This window comes from Carcharodon carcharias, chromosome 28 (genome assembly GCF_017639515.1).
Source record: "Carcharodon carcharias isolate sCarCar2 chromosome 28, sCarCar2.pri, whole genome shotgun sequence".
Lineage (NCBI taxonomy): Eukaryota > Metazoa > Chordata > Chondrichthyes > Lamniformes > Lamnidae > Carcharodon > Carcharodon carcharias.
The window spans coordinates 37,221,910-37,240,866 of record NC_054494.1 but is presented as its reverse complement, the minus strand read 5'-3'; the positions used below and the strand labels follow the sequence as shown (position 1 = coordinate 37,240,866).

At 45.1% G+C, this 18,957-nt stretch overlaps 1 protein-coding gene across 5 annotated transcripts in view; it reads left to right on the top strand.

The window, feature by feature from the left end:
* The window catches only part of LOC121270808 (ras-GEF domain-containing family member 1A-like), a 31,350-nt gene extending 12,942 nt beyond the window's left edge, over positions 1–18,408 (top strand). For 4 of the 5 annotated variants that reach the window (XM_041176250.1, XM_041176249.1, XM_041176248.1 and 1 more), the window contains exons 5-14: positions 4,325–4,546; positions 5,411–5,485; positions 6,595–6,690; positions 7,152–7,254; positions 7,684–7,763; positions 9,429–9,524; positions 10,380–10,475; positions 10,594–10,717; positions 13,782–13,854; positions 15,129–16,222. In XM_041176250.1, the coding sequence (XP_041032184.1) occupies positions 4,325–4,546; positions 5,411–5,485; positions 6,595–6,690; positions 7,152–7,254; positions 7,684–7,763; positions 9,429–9,524; positions 10,380–10,475; positions 10,594–10,717; positions 13,782–13,854; positions 15,129–15,153 (990 nt within the window). In that variant the 3' untranslated portion in view covers positions 15,154–16,222. Of the gene's footprint in view, positions 1–4,324; positions 4,547–5,410; positions 5,486–6,594; positions 6,691–7,151; positions 7,255–7,683; positions 7,764–9,428; positions 9,525–10,379; positions 10,476–10,593; positions 10,718–13,781; positions 13,855–15,128 lie in introns of all 5 variants that reach the window. The other variant, XR_005941615.1, reaches the window with a different exon arrangement.
* The last annotated feature ends 549 nt before the right edge of the window (positions 18,409–18,957 follow it).

Genomic DNA, 18,957 nt, shown 5'->3' with positions numbered 1-18,957 from the left:
AGGGTCAGAAAGTGGGAGAGGCGGTGAGCGGGAGGGTCAGAGAGCGGGAGAGGGGGTGAGCGGGAGGGTCAGAGAGCGGGAGAGGGGGTGAGCTGGAGGGTCAGAGAGCGGGAGAGGCGGTGAGCGGGAGGGTCAGAGAGGGGTAGAGCGGGAGGGTCAGAGAGCGGGAGAGGGGGTGAGCGGGAGGGTCAGAGAGCGGGAGAGGGGGTGAGCTGGAGGGTCAGAGAGTGGGAGAGGCGGTGAGCGGGAGGGTCAGAGAGTGGGAGAGGCGGTGAGCGGGAGGGTCAGAGAGTGGGAGAGGCGGTGAGCAGGAGGGTCAGAGAGTGGGAGAGGCGGTGAGCGGGAGGGTCGGAGAGCGGGAGGGTCGGAGAGCGGGAAAGGCGGTGAGCGGGAGGGTCAGAGAGCGGGAGAGGGTTTGAGCGGGAGGGTCAGAGAGCAGGAGAGGCGGTGAGCGGGAGGGTCAGAGAGCGGGAGAGGGGTTGAGCGGGAGGGTCAGAGAGTGGGAGAGGCGGTGAGCGGGAGGGTCAGAGAGTGGGAGAGGCGGTGAGCGGGAGGGTCAGAGAGTGGGAGAGGGTTTGAGCGGGAGGGTCAGAGAGCGGGAGAGGCGGTTAGCCGCGAGGGTCAGAGAGCGGGAGAGGGGTTGAGCGGGAGGGTCAGAGAGCGGGAGAGGCGGTGAGCAGGAGGGTCAGAGAGCGGGAGAGGGGTTGAGCAGGAGGATCAGAGAGTGGGAGAGGTGGTGAGCAGGAGGGTCGGTGAGCGGGAGAGGCGGTGAGCGGGAGGGTCAGAGAACGGGAGAGGCCACTCCAAAATGGCACCAAATGGGTCATGCGATCCTACGTCACATCCGGTGGGAAACGACGTTAAAACTAAATTTCCAATGTTAAATGTGAATACCCGCCCCATTAAATGACCAACATTAAATTGAAACAACTTAAAACGAGGACTTGCTGTATCTCCTTACGTGGTTCGGTGTCAAATTTTGTTTGATAACTTTCCTGTGAAGCATCTTGGGATGTTCTATGATTTTTTTTTATTCTTTCAAGGGATGTGGATGTCACTGGCAAGGCCAGCATTTGTTGCCCGTCCCTAATTTCCCTTGAACCGAGTAGCTTGCTTGGCCATTTCAGAGGGCAGTTAAGAGTCAGCCACATTGCTGTGAATTTGGAGTCACATGTAGGCCAGACTGGTTAAGGATGGCAGATTTCCTTCCCTAAAGGACATTAGTAACCCAGATGAGTTTTAAAACAATTGATGATAGTTGTCACGATCACCATTACTGAGACTAGCTTTTGATTCCAGATTTTTTTCCATTATTAATTGAATTTAAATTCCACCAACTGCTATGGTGGGATTTGAACCTGTGTCCACAGAGCATTACCCAGGGCCTCTAGATTACTAGTGAAGTGACACTACACCATAATTTCCCCCTAAAGGCATTATATAAATGCAAGATGCTGGAGTCAGTCAAAACATTTAAAGGGGTATTAGATAAGCACTTCAAAAGAAATAAGATGAAAAAGGTAGGAATATGGGAATAGAGTAGGCAGTTCTGATGTAGTGTTAGTGCAATCACTTTGTGCTGAAATTTCTGTGATTCTATAACTTATGAACCATTTGAAAATGGGATGGAAGGTCTGCCATGGGGGTCGCTGGACACCTTGTACCTTTAAGGATAATAAAAGGATCTTGGGGCAGTGCTTTCCAATCACAGGGATAAGTGACACGAGAACTGGTGAGATCAGAACATGCCCAGAGCATTGTGGTATTGGGCTGACCAATCATGCAGAACTAATGGAGTCTGTCTGCAGTGCAAAAATGCATGAAAACTGCAACCACAACCCTTCTGAATTCTCATGTCCCTGGAACCTCTGGTGTTGACTTTCAGGATTATTGAAGCTTGGGTCAGCATGTAGGGAAGAGCGTTTGGCCTGTTTGGAGATGGGAGGGGAGGGAGGCTGTTCCATTTCTTTCTCTTCTCTGTACTCATCTCTGTCACTCCATCTCCTTCATGTGCAGCTCAGGATGTCGCCTTACAGCAGTAGTGAAGGAAAAATAAAAGATCTCCATGGCAACAAAATGAAAGAGACTCTTCAGGGCATGTCACAAACCCTGAGAGTGCGAATGCAAACAGTTTTCAGTGCATCGGTGTTTGGGTAAAAGCCCGCGAGGGGTTAATTCTCTGCCTTTAGTTTAAAGCTGCTTGGGAAATATTCATCCTGGTTAGGCAAGAGAAATGAAGAAACAGCAGCTATTTATGGAATCTTTAGGAAAATGAAGCCAGCACATTCTGTTTTCTTGTTTTAAGTACATCCCCCCGTCCAACCCCAACACCGCACTACCCCGCCCCCCCCCCCCCCCTCCCCACCACCGCTCCCTTCCCTTCCCGCCTCCCTCTGCTCTTCACAAAGAACTCATCTCTCTCAATCCCATAATAGCCTCGGCATAATCAAAAGGAATTGCGTGCAGTCAAACCTGCCGAATGAAATGCTGCTTGAAAGGAAATACCAGAAGCTGAGATGAAATAAATCAGACCGACCACTTGTTTTATCACCAAGGCCGCAGAGCCCAAGCTTTCCCCCAGCCCTCCCTCAGAGCTCAGGTTGTTCAACCAGCCTCTCATCCAAAGGAACTTTCTTCAGGATGCAGAATTTAACAGCACAGACAGAGGCCATTCAGGCTATCACTCCAGTATGCTGGCTCTTTGGAAGAGCTACCTAATCAGTCCCACTCTTTTTTTATCCACAGTTCTGCACTTTCTTTTTAAAATATTTATCCAGTTCCCGTTCAAAGGTTAGCATTGAATCTGTTTACACCACCCTCCTCAGGCAATGCATTGCAGATCACAACAGCACTGCCAGAGAGCTGTGCATGGGTTTCTCCAGCAAAAGGTCAGCAGACGTTCTGAAGAAACGGCCCTCAACTCAGTTTCTCCAGGGCTCCTGCATAAGTTATTGTCGCAAATTGGAGGAAACCCCATGGGTGTTCTCGCACATTGTCAGCGGTTAGCAAACTGGTCTTTCTCCATTTCAAGTTTCTTTAGCTCATGGTGACATTCAGTTCCGGTGCATAAACCCAGCTAAACCTTTCGAGGTTTTTTGGTATTTTCTACTAGTGCCTTAGGTTTGTCAGGACTCAAGTGTGGCATGAACTTAGATAATGGCCCCTTAGCAACACCAAAACTGGCAAACCCCTAACTTCAATAAATCTTTCCTAATGCACACTATCCCAAGGTCAGCAGTAACTCATATTAGAAATGTGTTCATGACAACTTTTCTTTAAATATTGATAAAGGGCTTTATTAACTTCCAATTGAGCTCATATTGCTCTAGAGAGGGTACAGAGGAGATTTACAAGGATGTTGCCAGGAGTGGAAAATTGCAGTTATGAGGAAAGGTTGGGTAGGCTGGGGCTGTTCTCCTTGGAACAGAGGAGGCTGAGGGGAGATTTGATTGAGATGTACAAAATTGTGAGGGGCCTGCATGGAGTAGATGGGAAGAACCTATTTCCTTTAGCAGAGGTCAGTGACTAGGGGGCATAGATTTAAAGTGTTAGAAGGATTAGAGGGGAGATTAGGAAAAAAATTTCACCCAGAGGATTGTGGGGGTCTGGAACTCACTGCTTGTCAGGATAGTAGAGGCAGAAACCCTCAACTCATTTAAAAGGTGTCTGGATATGCACCTCAAGTGCTGGAACCTGCAGGGCTATGGACCAAATGCTTGAAAGTGGGATTAGGCTGGGTGGCTCGTTTTTTTCGACCAGCACAGACACGATGGGCCAAGTGGCCACTGTCTGTGCTATAAACCTTTTATGATTCTATAACTCTTTTAAGAAATAGTGGAATGGTAGAATGGGGCAACAGCAAGTTTGGAATTCTGGAACAAGGGGATCGATGGGCTAAAGGGCTATCCACACTTAAAAATTCAAAAGCTTCAACATCTGAGCCAATCTTGATTTGGCCTTTATGTTCAAACCAAACTTAATTTGGGTTTATATATTTGAATTAATATGACTTGTGAAGAAGTCTTTTTCGCTGCTACGCTAAAGACAATGTGAACTTAGTTAAGGACCTCAATTCTCGATGCACACCAGTGCAGACCTTACCTTTTGCTCTCATGTACAGTACATTTGAGATATTAGCTTGCTTGTGTTGCACACCCGACACAACAATTGAGCTGGTGCTTGCACATCAGTTAGGGTTTTTTTTTTGAACATCCAGGAATGCTTACTGCTGCATTATGTGTGTAAATCATGTACTTGCCCCTGTATCCTGCTGTCTCCACCTGTTCTCCATATGACACTGTTTCCTCTCTGCTCTCCCCCTTAGGAAAACCCCAGTGTGAAGAAAAGCATTAGTCAGATGACCCAAAGTCTGATCCGCAACCTCTCGACCCACAGCCAGTACCAAGAGGCACGGGAAATAATCAAACCGTCAGTCGCGGACAAGCAGACCATCCTGAAACCCAAGACTCAGTCCAGTCAGAAGGATATACTGAGTGTTTGCAATGACCCCTGTGTCTTAGCCCAACAGCTCACCCATATTGAGATGGTAGGTGAACATTTTTGGGTTGAACCAACCTGTACATCAAAAAACGGTGAAAAAGAAGCAGTAAAAAAATACCCTAGTTACCACTAACAAGTTGAAATGTGCAGATTGCTTGTTTGTTACCACACTGCCCTTTTACTTCATGATCCTGACCTCTAGCCAGTTCCAGTGCTACCACAGTCGAGTTACAAGGGCCGATTTTAAGAAAGGGCTCTTCTGCACAAAGTTTCACTCAAGCAAATAGTGAGTAAGGAGCAATATGACAGAGTAAGCTAGAGGTCAGAGACTCGTTAGAGTACAGCAACAGAAACTGGTTACTTGTCCCATAGGGTCCGCATTGGCCTTTCCGTTATCACTTCCCGGTAGAATCCCACTCTTCCTAATGCCCTGTATACCTCATATAACTGTTTTTTCAAAGCAGCATATCTTGATTCCCATTTGAAAGAATTTCATGAACCCTTTCAAAACTGGTGTGTGGCAGAGAATTCCATGTGATAATCCAGCCTCTGTGGATAAAGAGATTTTTTTCTAATCCCTTTCATTCTTTTTGTGATTATCTGAAATTTGTGCCCTCCCATTACCATTTCATTGAGCAGTGAGAGCAACCTTTCAATATTTACCTTGTATCAACCCTTCATAATCGAGAACATGCAGGGGTGATGAAAGACCTTTTCTATATTCCAATCTTGTTTGATCATGAACTTTACTACACTGCATCTGAGGATGGAATACTTTTATTCCTCACTCAGTCAGTGGTTTCTACTCGAGGTGTGCATGATTAAATGTATCAACTGTACTTCGAAAAGCAAGTTAGTTGACAGTTATTAATGTAACTGTGAATCAATAATGTCTCCTTGATGTCTGCAGGAACGATTAACGCACATCACTCCTGAGGAGCTGGTGCATATATTTAACCACATGGATTCAATGGACAATCACAAGGTAGGGATGGAAAGTTTTACAAAGTCTGGTTTCTGTTGTCGAGCACTTTTAGCAGGAGTTTACCCTCCATACCTCAATGATTTTCCATCATTAGTAAATAGTGATATGATGTTTGTTCATTAAAATGTTAAGAGTGAAGTGTGTGTTCCCACTCAGGTTGTCGTACACCAGTTGTGTAATAGGATTACACACTTCAGGCTCAGGTGCTTTTATTGATGGTGGGAGGAGAGAGGGAGTTGATGCTCAACTCCTCCTCCAGGTACCACACCCTAAGAGAGCATTGGTGACCATGGACTTCCATTGGATTGGTCCATGATTATGCTTGGCAAAGAGCTGCAGTGGTTTGCTGTTGCCTTCTGCAATATGGCTGACTGGGAAACTCTCCTGCTCCTACTGCCTGCAAACAGGCAGCATTGGAAGCATTTAAAGGCTGATAATCAGCTTGTCTGGCCACGTTATGAACATACCTTTGGCCATCAAGTCCTGAAGTAGGACTTGAGCCCAGAGCTTCTGGCCCAGAGGTAGGGACACTACCCACTGCTCCACAAGAATATACTTCAAATGGAGCAAGGTATTTTTCTAATAAATCACTGGGCACATTGCTAAAGGTGGCATTACATTGTGAGATGTCACTTTGTCTGCTGTTTTAACATGATTCTGATAATACAGCAGGCCACAGATTTTAGAAATACACTTCCAACATGCTTCAGCATTGATATCTCACAGCTGGTGGCTTACCAGTGTAAAACTTTTCGAAGCTGCAGTTGTTCAGGTCTCACCCTCCCCCCGACCCCACCCCACGTCCTCCCCCCTCCTCACCGCTATGTGCCACTCTTTGATAGATTGATGCTGAGCTTTTGTTGCAGCTCTCGGTCAGGAATTTAATCGTCCTGGAGCCACTGGTACACTCAGCAAACAGCTGGAAGGAGATGGCGAGAAATCTTAAACCACAAGCTGCCCACCAAGCATTAACACCCTCCAAACTCATAGTGGGGGGGTGGTGGTGTGCAGTATCAGAAAATCATTTATCGATATTCCTCATGTTTCGGCTGCTGAAACGAATGCCTTGACGCTCATTTTTAATTTTAATTCTAATTTTCCTTTTCAAGAGCTGCCGCAGTGACATCAAGAAGACATGCAACTTGGAAGCGTGTGACAACTGGTTTAATCGGCTCAGCTCTCTGGTCGCAACCGAGATATGCAGAGTAAGTTAATGGGGGTGACTCTCTAGCTTCAGGCGAGCGATTAGTCACCTCAGCTGCTATGTGTCAGTAATATTAGTGTTACAATCGCCTCAGCTCTCTGTCTGCGGGGTTGGAGATAGGGAGAGAGTCTTCTTGTAAGTGAATCACTGCAATGACTGTACAGTAATTCACTCTGGGGATCCCAGGGGCTACAGTCAGGTTTCTTTGCTGCTTCAATGTTTTAATTTATTTCCCCTGGAATGTTCTTCCGGTTAAGTCTTCATTGACTATCAGACAGCGGGTATCCTTTGCTGTATGTGATACAACGTGCAGGCAAATATTTATGATTTATTGGTGGGTTCAGGGGCGCGGAAGGGCTGGGAAAAGGGGCCTGTGAAATCCTAATTGACCATCCAGCAAACCAGTTCTGCATCCCATCCTGCACTTGTACCCATGTCACAGTAACCCTTTTCTAATTGCAGGTTGGCAAAAAGAAACAGAGGACACGGATGGTGGAGTTTTTCATCGACGTGGCAAGAGAATGTTTTAACATCGGCAACTTCAACTCTCTAATGGCCATCATCTGTGAGTATTCTCTCAAGATCTCTGCGCTCCTCCAATTCCAGCCTCTATGCACATCTCCGATTCTCATCGCTCCACTATTGGCAGCCGTAACTTCAGCTACCCAAGGCCCTGAGCTCTGAAACTACCACCCCCCCCCCCACCCCAAACCTCTCTCACTCTCTATCCACCTTTTAAGGCGCTCCTTAAAACCTACCTCTTTGACCAAGCATTTGGTCAGCTCCCCTAGTATCTCCTTATGCGGTTGGGTGTCAGATGTTCCTTGTGAAGCTCCCTTAGGTTTCACTATGTTAAAGGTGCTACGTAAATACAAGTTGTTGTAAAATAAGAAGAGAATCTCTCTCTCTCATTCACTGTTCTCTGAGAAGTAAAGATTTTTATATTGAATCAGTTCCTGTGCTGAAGATTCTTGTCTCCCCCTCTCTCTTGCAGCCGGTATGAACCTGAGTCCTGTTGCTAGGCTGAAAAAAACTTGGTCCAAGGTCAAAAAGGCGAAATTTGAAGTTTTGGAAGTAAGTGACTGCGAGTGCGGACGTGGTATTTGTGTGGTACATGTGGGCTCTGTAGATTGTCTTGTTACCTCTTTAACAATGATAATAAGGCTGAAGCTCATCACCACTTCCTCAAGGGCAATTAGTGATGGGCAATCCTGGCCTTACCAGCGACACTCACATCCCATGAAAGGATATTTTAAAAAGTGCTCAGAGGTGAGGCGGTGGACAGGGTAGATTTAGATCTGCACACTGAAAGGACTGAAGGAGACTGGCCGGGGAGATGCCGGAAAACGTGAGGAGGAACGGGTTAGCTTCCTCTAGTGATAGATCGATTTCAGAGGGGTGTCAAGGACTGAATGCGAGATTCGTTGAACTTTGGGTCAATGGTCTGTCTTTTCCGATTCAATTGCTCTGTGAGTAGAGCACCACCGTGTGGCAGTGCTTCAGTTAGAGGGGCCCATTCCCGAAGGTTATCGTTGGATTTGCACTCAAACCTTCATGTACAGAAGTGCGATCTCTGTGGACAGCCACAGGAGCTCGGCCCACACTACTGAGTGCTCATTGTTAAACAAGACGTTGGAATGTCTGTCTTGGATGTGTCATGAATGCTGAGGGAGCTGATCAGTGTAGCCTCAAAAATGATGGTTATTGTAGAGTTTATTCATCCTTTGGCTGTGAGGCTCACTAAAAACACTTTGGGCTGAAATCATTTTAGCATGAACAGGTTTGCATGAAATCCCTCTCTGCTGTTTTAACAAATGCAGTGACCTGTTTTAAACGGGTCAGTTCCTCCTATGAAATGGCGCAAACATATGCTGATATTGCCACAGCACCATTTTGAGATTCAATCCATTAAATTGTTTCTTGCTGCCCCTCCACCCGCTTCACATTAAACATTCAGTACGCGTTGCACATGATGCAATCTCGCTCTGAATAAACATGACTCACGAGCACCATTCATGGAATTTTACAACAAGAAGGAGGCCATTCAGCCCATCGTCACCGGGCTGGCTCCTGCTTCTTCCCTGCAGCCCTGTAAATATTTCCCTCCATGTATTTATCCAAGAGGTGCGAGGGAAATTTGAGGAAGAACTTCATTTACACAGCACATGGTAATGAAATTGCTGCCTATGAGGGCAATGGTAGTGGAAATTGGACGAGCACTTGAGGGAAATAAACTTGCAGAGCTGGGGGAATAGAACGGGGGAATGCGACTGATTGATTCGCTCCACAGAGAGCCAGCAAGGACTTGATGGACCAAATGTCCTCCTTCTTCTGTGTCACTATCACTCTATAATTCCTTTCTGAACGTTGCTGTTGAATCTGCATCCACCGCCCTTTCAGTCGGGGCATTCCAGATCGTCACAACTGGCCATTGTTCGAAAAAAATTCCTCTCGTCTTCTCTGGTTCTCCGGCCAATCAACATCTGTGGCCTTGGGCAACTGACATTTCTGCCTTTGGAAACAGTTCCCTCTTTTATTTGCTCAAAAAACATTCTCATTTACGATTATAGCCCCAGAGTCAGGGCAATTGTCTCTCCCTCAGCTTCCCCCAAGTGGAGGCGTGTGTGTAAAAATCCCACCCCTCCCTTCACTACCATTCTCGTACCATAGAGAAAACATGTGAACCCCAAGAAAACTTTCAACTTACACCAATTTTTTTTTCTGTGTTTTGTTGAATAGAATCACATGGACCCTTCCAGCAACTTCTCTCACTATAGAACAGCTCTTCAGGGGGCTGTCCAGAGGTCCCAGACAGCACACAGCAACCGGGAGAAGGTAAGCAATGCATCAGAATAGACAGATATTGCTTGATTATTGCATCTAACCATCTGCCAAGGGAGAGGACTGAACTTTCTTGTCTATTCCACTGGTTGAGTGATGATTATGAGATCCCCTGGCACTATTACATACATAGAATTACATCAATTGAAACACACCATTCAGCCCCACTGGCCTGTGTTGGTGTTTATGCTCCACCTGTGTCTCTTCCCATCCTAATTCAGCTGGCTCTATCAGCATAACTTTCTATTCTTGTCTCACATACTGATCTATCCATTCCTCAGTGCATCTGTGCTCCTTACCTCGATAGTACGTTCCACATTCTCAGCACTCTCTGGATAAAGAGGTTTCTCCTGAATTCCCTATTGGATTTATTACCGACTGTCTTATATTTAGGGTCTCCAGTTTTAGACACCCTCACAGGTGGAAACATTTTCTCTCCATCAAACCCAACAAACCCCTTCATAATCTTATAGGCCTCTATCAGGTTACCCCTCCCCTTCCCTGCCCCCCATCCTTCTCTTTTCCAGATAAAAGAGCCCCAGCCGATTCAGTTTTCCATGACAGTTGTTGAGAGAAAACAATAATAATTTCAGCAGCACCCAAACTGGCATTCCTCCCTTGGCTGAGACTATGCACAATAAAGAATAGATTATCTGGCTGAATGTCTCATTCCTATCTGTGGGAGCTTTCTGTGCACAGCTTGCCTTCAGCATTTGCCGACACAATAGTGAATGAGATGACAGGATAAAATAACACCATTTGCTTTTCTAAATTTCCTTTAATTAAAAGAGTTATTTCTGATTCAATAACTCAAGGGAATAAATTGTCAAATTGTACTTTTTTTTCTAGATTGTCATCCCAGTGTTCAATCTCTTCATTAAAGACATCTACTTTCTGAACAAGATTCACGCAAACAGGCTGGCTAATGGACAGATTAATTTTAAGGTAAGGGGACGAGCAGCAACACCACACATAAAACAGAGGGCTGCATCAGCCAGATATTTCACAGTTCTTATCGAGAGGGAAAATACCCCAGATTGATTGTTTCTTCCCCTCTCTACAGAAATTCTGGGAAATTGCCAAACAGATTAGTGAATTTATGATGTGGAAACAGGTTGAGTGTCCCTTCGAGAAGGACAAGAAGATCAAAAACTATCTCCTGACGGCGCCTGTCTACACAGAAGAAGGTAAGTGCTCCATGTTAACATGGTGGGGTTTTGCCACTGTCCCAGCATCACAGGGGCTGCAAAGTCTAACTCCGTAGCACCCGTATTTTTGGTGCTACTGGCGTCATTTTGGTGAGCTGGTTTAGGAGTGTGTGCTTGAAGTACGCAGATTGTAACGTTAATTTGAAGCCAGTGGAGCCATTTTTCATCTCCATGCTCTATCAAACAGGCTTAGCAGCAGATATCAGCACTATTGAAAGGGAGCTTCAAATCCTGTTGTCAGGTTAGATGCTGAATTAATACTACTGGCTCTTGCTGAATTTGTAGAAGTACTGTGGAGAGGGACAAGGGGGAAGAGAGGGAGCACGCAGGGTGGCGGGGGGGGTGGGGGGGGGGGGAGTACAGCACGTGTAAGAGGGGAGAGAGGGAGCACTGAAGGGATGCAGGAGAGCGGATGCAAGGGAGGAGGGATAGAGAAAGAAGGGGTACGAGGGAGGTGGGAGAGCACGCAGTGGGGGGAGCATGTGAGGGAGTGGATGAGTGAGAGAGGGACAGAATGTATGAGGGGGGAAGACAGAGAGCGCATGAGGAGAGAGAGGGACAGTGTGCGCAGGGGGAAGGAGGGGGAAGGAGAGCTTGAGAGGTGGGAGGGGGAGAAAATGAGAGGTTGTGAAAGTGGGATGGGGAGAGCAAGAACGCATGCACGAGGGAAGGGGTTGGGTGGTGGGGGGGGGGGGGGGGGGGGGGGATGAGAGAGAGGAGGGAGAGATAATAAAATAAAAACAAAATAAAAGCCACCACAAAACAAATGATTCTGGACCTGCTCCATACAAAAGTCCAGAGACCATCCCTGTGCAATCACTTAGTGCCTCTTCTCCATGTGTCCTTGCTTGGCCTACTCAGTATTACCCCAGAGTCTGCAGCATAGCCAGGATAAGCCTGCTAACTTTCAGTGCCATCCCTGACTTGAATATACTCAATGACTGAGCATCCACGGCTCATTGAGATGGAGAATTCCAAAGATTCCTAACTCTATGGAGTGAAGAAATTTCTTCTTATCTCAGTCTTAAATGGCCATCCATTATTCTGGACAGTGATCACTAGTTCTAAACTCCCCACCTGGGGAAATGTCCTCCCAGCATTTACCCCTGTCGAGTCCCTTAAGAATTTTATATGCTTCAATGAGTTTACCTCTCATCCATCTAAACTCTAAGAGGTGTAAGCCTACTCAACTCAATCTATCCTTATAGAACAAGCTTTCAGCCCAGGAATCAGTCAAGTGAGCCTCCATTGCGCTCCCTCTAAGGCAAGTCGATCCTTCCTTCAGTAAGATGACCAGAATTGTACACAATACCCTCCAGTTGTGATCTCACCAAAGCCCTATCCAATTGCAGGAAGACTCCTCCAATTTTGTCCACCTATCCCTCTGTAATAAAGGCTAAAATACCATTTACTTTCCCTGCTGCTTGCCATTCCTGCATGTTAACTTTCTGTGATGAGTGTACGAGAGCACCCAGATCCCTCTTAAATACCAACATTCCCCAGTCTCAGCATTTAAAAACTATCATGCTCCTCTATTTTTCCAACCAAAGTGGATAACTTCACATTTCTCTACGTTGTGTTGCACCTGCCATGTTCTTGCCCACTTACTTAACCTGTCAAAATCTGAAGCTGCAAAGTTAGATGGGAAAGTAAACTGTACAAAGGACATAAAGAGGCTGCAAAAAGAATTAGGCAGGTTATGAGTGGGCAGGTACGTGGCAGATAGAATATTATCCATAACATTGGAGATATTGCTCTCAATTCCTTCATTTCATTCATTAATGTAGATTGTAAATAAGTTGGATTAAGGTGCATTACAGCAAGAGGCTGTAACTGAGATCATCATAGATCTACCTAATGTGAAAGTGCTTGATGCAGACAACTAAGGGGGTGATTTAAATCTAACCTACCATTGTGAAACTGATGGGATGAGGTGGAACATTGTGTCTGATATTACAATTCATTGAAGTCAATTGGTGGGATGTAAAACGTGATTTCCACCCAAACCCCTGTGTTTCCCACCAAGTGAGTTTGAGTTAAAATTAACCACCTAACATAAGATCATAAGAAATAAGAGCAGGAGTAGGCCATTTGGCCCATCCTGGGCTGTCCAAGTCAGTAAGATCATGGCTGATCCGATTGTAGCCTTAACTCCACTTTCCTGTCTCCACCCGTGACCCTCAACTCCCTTGTCAATCAAAAGTCTGTCTAGCTCAGCCTGGAATATATTCAAATGATTCAGTCTCCATTGTTTGCTGGGGGAGAGAATTCCAAACACTAACAATCCTCTGAGAGAAGAAATTCCTTCTCATTTCCATCTTAAATGGGAGACCCCATATTTTGATACTGTGTCCCCTAGTTCTAGATTCCCCCATGAGGGGAAACATGCTCTCAACATCCACCCTATAAAGTTCCCCAGAATCTTTTATGTTTCAATGAGATCACCTCTCATTCTTCTAAACTCCAATCCGTATAGGCCCAACCTGCTCCACCTTTCCTCATAAGACAATCCCTTCATCCCAGAAATCAGCCGAGTGAAATAAAAACAAAAAAATGCTGGAACAGCTCTGCAAGTCAGGCAGAACCTGTGGAGAGAGAAACAGAGTTAACATTTCGAGTCCGTATGACTCTTCCTCTGAGCCAAATACGGACTCAAAACATTAACTCTGCTTCTCTCTCCACAGATGCTGCCAGACCTGCTGAATTTTTCCAGCATTTTTTGTTTCAATTTCAGATTTCCAGCGTCCGCAGTATTTTCCTTTTATCAGCCTGGTGAACTTACATTGGAAGCAATTCAAAGCAGATATGACCCTCCTTGGAGTACTTGTGCAGTTTCGGTCACCTTACTTAAGTGGGGTCTCACCATGCCCTTGGTTGTCAAAAGTGGGTAACTGGCCATTCCCCGCATTAATAAGCAGAATAAGTTTATCAAACTAAACAAAAAGCTAAGTTCTACACATCACAAGAATTAAGTGTCTCTAATTGATTTGGAGTGATGTGATTTCAAAGACTTTTCCCTAATTTTCTATCTCTCTCTCTCTAGCACTTTACTTGGCTTCATTTGAGAGTGAGGGGCCAGAGAATCACATGGAGAAAGACAGCTGGAAGTCACTCAGGTACCAGTCCCTGCACTTATATTTCTTAATCCTTGCAGCATATTGATGTTGCCAGGAATGCAAGACACCAATTTAGCCTCAGATCGTGGGCAGCGAAGCCCAAATTTTAATTTAAGATCCATTAAACAGATCAATTTAATTTGGCAAAACATCAGAAAGGGGGCTTGGGTTTTTTCGACTATAACAAGAAATGAACACAGTAAAGTAAAAACATGGCTGATCCCATTCTCAAATGGAGCTTCTGTCAGATTTGGACAGAGTGGGTGCATTTCCTTAGTAATCGAGGTTTCTGTCACACTTCCAGTGAAGTAGGACAGCAGAGAGCAGGAGAAGCTTTAGGGAAATTTACCAGCTACCCCATCTTGCCTTGGAGACAGAAAGTTGAGAGTTCAAATCTCATTCCAGGACTTGAAGACAAAAAAAAATCAAGGCCTACTCTCCAGCCAACCTTTTGGTTGAGATGTTATCCCTAGGCCCTGCCTGCCCTCCCAGCTGGATGGATACGATCCCATGGCACTATTTTGAAGAGCAGGGGAGTTATCCCTGGTGTCCTAGCCAATATTTAATCCCCAATCAATATCACAAAAACAGAATCTGGTCATTATCACTTTGTTGGCTGCCACCTTTCTTACATGACGACAGTGACTATATTTTAGAAGTAACTTATTGGCTGTAAAGCACTTTGGGACCTCCTGTGGCATGAGTACAAATCTATCTTTTTTTCTGTTTTTCTCTGTTCCCCGCTTACACTGTTACTTTGGTAGTATTGTTTAGGGGGCCATTTAGCTCTGTTATATGTAAAATGGCTAATGTGTTGGTTGACATAACAGTTGCTGCACTTCAGAGTAATTCATTGTATATGAGATACTTTGAAGGCATTGCTGCAAGATGGGATGAAATGCAATATAAAGACTTGCATTCACTGGAATAGTATTAAAAGTTTGCCCTTACAACAAACTGAAATGACTGGGTAAATTAACACAGGAAGATACAAACGACCAGTTATTCTGAGCAACAGTCGAAGGATAAGCACTCCGAGAGAACTCCCTGCGCTACTTTGAATAGTGCCATGCGATTTCCTAATACTGATCTGAACAGGTAGACAGGAGTTCAGTTTAATTTCTGCAGTGAATCCTAGAGTGGGGCTTAAACCTTGCCTTTCTGTCTTGGGGACTACCACTGAGCCAAGCCAACACGCAAATGTCTTTTTAAACAATTACATACTCTTAGTCAGAATTCTAACATATTCCTTGTTGTTCCCTCTCTCTTGGCAGGGCAACACTGTTGAACAGAGTGTGAAGGAACCACATTATACATACTAGACACTGCGAACCATTTGCACTGCAACAGATTTTAGCTCCAACTGGATGGAAAGAGACTTGGCATGGTCGTCGTTGCTTTAAATTTGTAAATTTTGGTTTTGATTCGGACTCGGATCGTGACTGTACAGAGAGAGAAAGAGGCCGACTGATGGGGCTTTGGTCCCGCTGGCTGGGATATGTCTATTAAACGCCTTTTGCAGCAGACTTTGTGCTTTGACTTGTAAAATAAATGGAAGACAAAGAGAAGGCAGAAGAATGACTTTTGCCATAGGGCAGGACCCTGTAATGAAGAAAAGCATCATGGGAAATCCCCAGCTGCTGTCTCTATGGATACCAGTAGAAAATAAATAGGACAATGGCAGCCTGTGAGAAATTCCTACTACTGTCAATTCATTCTTTGTTTTGTGATAATTTGCTGCTTCTGTGAGAGAGAGAGAGAGAGAAAGAGAGAGAGAGAGAGAGTGTGTTAGTTACGGGTATAAACAGAATTGAAGGGACTATATGTTGCACCAGAATCTTGCTGTCTTATGGAGTGGTGTTGGGGGAATGATGTTGGGACGTGTGGGTGTGGTGGTGGAGGGAAGGAAGGGGGCTCATTGGCAGAGTTTAGACAGGCCTGATCTCAGGACTGTCTGATGAGATAGAAGGATCTCTATCCACCGTGGAATGTATCCTGATGGTTTTACACTGCAGCTTATAGAATGAGCATAATATGACCAATTGGGTGACGCAGCCCTAGTCTTCTGCTCTAACAGGGTGTGCAGATTGTTTGTGTTGTGTTCTATAACTCACATTTTCCCTGTTCTACTGAATTGAAGAACCTTTTCCTTTTGTGCCCCACTTTAGACCTCACTAGAATGAAGGACACAGTGGAGTGATTGTTTCATATTCCAGCCTATAGTCTGCGGAATGCATGGTCCTGAGGGTCGAGGAGCCCCATAGCCCTGCGTTACTGCAGTGTGTGCATGTTGCTGCTGTTCCAACTCAACCCACTCTCACGAACTTTGATTTAAAATAATTAATTAAACCGTGCAAGAAAACTGAAATAACTTGCCTTTTTTACCAGCCTGAAGTCTTCAAATGATTTCTGCCCGGTGTTTCAGTTCCCTATTTAGTCATCGTGTGGAATCTTTATTAAAAGAAATGATGTCAACAATTATCTTATATAAAATAGATCCCCCCCTCCCCTCCACTGACACAGAATAAAGATTCTCGATCGAGCCCCAACAGGAATATTGTGCACATGTTTCTGTGTCAGACAGTAAGGGGCAAGTGTAGGCGAGGCCAAGCAGCCTAATCCTCAGTATTTAAGGGCAAGTGGATGAGCATTGATGAGCCTCTGTCTTTTTGAGATTGACTCAATAGACAAGTCCTGGGGGGGGGCAACAAGATGGTAAAGTTAAATCTAAAACAATACTTTCAGACACTTTCTGTCCCAGTGTCGAGAACTCTCTTTATACAGATCTTGATCGACAGCTTGAATAGCCAGAAAGGACCGGATACTGGGCAGCGTAGCTGGTTGCCGTAATGGGGGAAACAGCAGGGTGAAGGTAAAATGGGATGAGGAACTTTGATCCAAGCCCATCTTTGTTAGCAATCTGCCCAATCCATCAATGTAAGCCCTTTATCCAAGTTTGGGAAACTGTATCTCATCTTGACAACACATTACAGCAACTTACAATGTCCCAGGCACTGCCAGTGCATTTCGGTCTATACATTGGGTAAAGGGGTGGATTTTGGGGAGTTTTCAAAGGCACCATTACTCAAACTGAGATTAACTATAATCCCGAGAGGGGTTAGAAGGATCAGAATCTCTTCTGAACAATCTGTAAAGAAGGTTTGATTGAAGATAGAGCACTCAGACACTCTGGGTGATTCACGGGGGGAATCACTACAGTATGGCCCGTGAATTACTAATCAAGGTGACTGGTGTTCATCATCCAGAGAAAAACTCAACACCTGCAAATCCCACAAAAACAAAACTCAGCAAATTTGATCATTATAAATTGGGAGAGGGGCTCTGATTCTTTAACTTTCTTCCTTGAAACCTGTACACCAAGCACAGCAAATAATCAGCATAGTGACATATTATCATCACCTATTATCGATGTGGGAGGAGGCCATTCTGCCCATTGTGCCTGTGCTATCTCTACACTGGAAATACCTGCCCACTTCCCCGCATATCTGCTGCTAAAGTGAGATTTAACTGAAGGGATTGGCGACAGACACAAGCCAGAGATCTCTGCATTTATTAAAAGTGCCTCCCTATCCCATCGCCCTGTGACTTTAGTTTAAAACAGTCAAACTGAGTATATCCTGAGGGCGACATCTTCCTGGCGTGCTGTACGGAATGAAGTTGCTTATATGTATAAAAACAAATGGGATTATGATTTTAGTTACACATCGGACACCAGGAATCCTCCCCCCGCAAAAAGATCAAAGTCCATTTTGCCATTTGTTGACCTTGACACTGTAAGTGATCCCATTATTTCTGTTTTTACTTGGAACAATATCAGCAGTGCCCACCTCAGTAATGCAGCTCATGGGACCTCCAAGTATCTGCCTGCGAAATACATAACTGCCCGCTGAAGGGAATAACAGCCTTTCCTTGTGCATGAGCGCCTGTTTTATCCTGGCTTCATTGACCCACGGGCAGGTAACTGCAGACAGATGAGAACAAGAACAGTTTTCACAAGATCCTCAAGTCATTTTCTGAAGGTCCACCCGGCCAAATAATAAGAAAAATACAAAAAGTTGTGGGTTTTTTTTTAAAAATAATACAATTAGATTTGGTAACACTGGCCGTTGAAGTACAGCGGATATTAAATACATTGTGCAAACAACAGCATCCTTATTTGACTTTTGTGAAAATGTGGGGTGCAAACATTGTGACTGGGAGAGACAAATCTTGCAGTGTCTCTGCCTGGTCTGTGTGGGGATGGCATTCGCGGGTCCCTGTTGCATCTGTTCTAGAATTTATGCAATGTAAAAAGGGAGAAAACCTATGTATTTCCCCCCCTCCCCTTGAAAATAAACACCGCCCTTCATTTTCTTGCACAGGAAGCATTTCTCCCAAGTGAGGAAATGACTTACCAGCACCTCGCATTTTTTTCTTCTCTAAAGGGTTTATTTGTCTGGAAGCACTGAATGTGTTGTACGCCACTCTCAATGTTTAAATTGTTGGTTTTTATAAAGATACAACTACAGAAAATAAATTATGGTGAAAATACTATACATTTCTATGCTTGTGGTTTCAATTCTCTCTTTGTTCCGATCATACATCTCCAGATTGGGAACAAGCCTAAATGGAGCGAACGTATAATAATTCTTGACAAAAACAAAAATACCTCAAAAAACTCAGCAGGTCTGACAGCATCTGCGCAGAGGAACACAGTTAACGTTTCGAGTCCGTATGACCCTTCAACAGAACTAAGGAAAAACAGAAAAGAGGTGAAATATAAACTGGTTTAAGGGGGGAGGGGGTTAGAGCTGGAGAGAGGACCAGTGATAATTCTTGAGGCTGAATTTTCGGCTGGGTGGAGCCTGGGAGTGGTCGGGAAATTTCACTGGCCGGCGTGAAACACGCACTGGGGGCCCGGGGTGGGTGGAGGGCGGAGGGCAGGTGACAATGTGGATATGGGCGCGGGCGAGCACTGACAGAAAAGCTCCCCGGAGGCAGAGAGCCGCCGGAGGGGAGCTGAAGGCCCGGAACCCAGGAAATAAAAGTTTTTAAAGCCAAGAAAGAAATGTCCAAGCAACACAATCGGGGAGCCTGAACGTA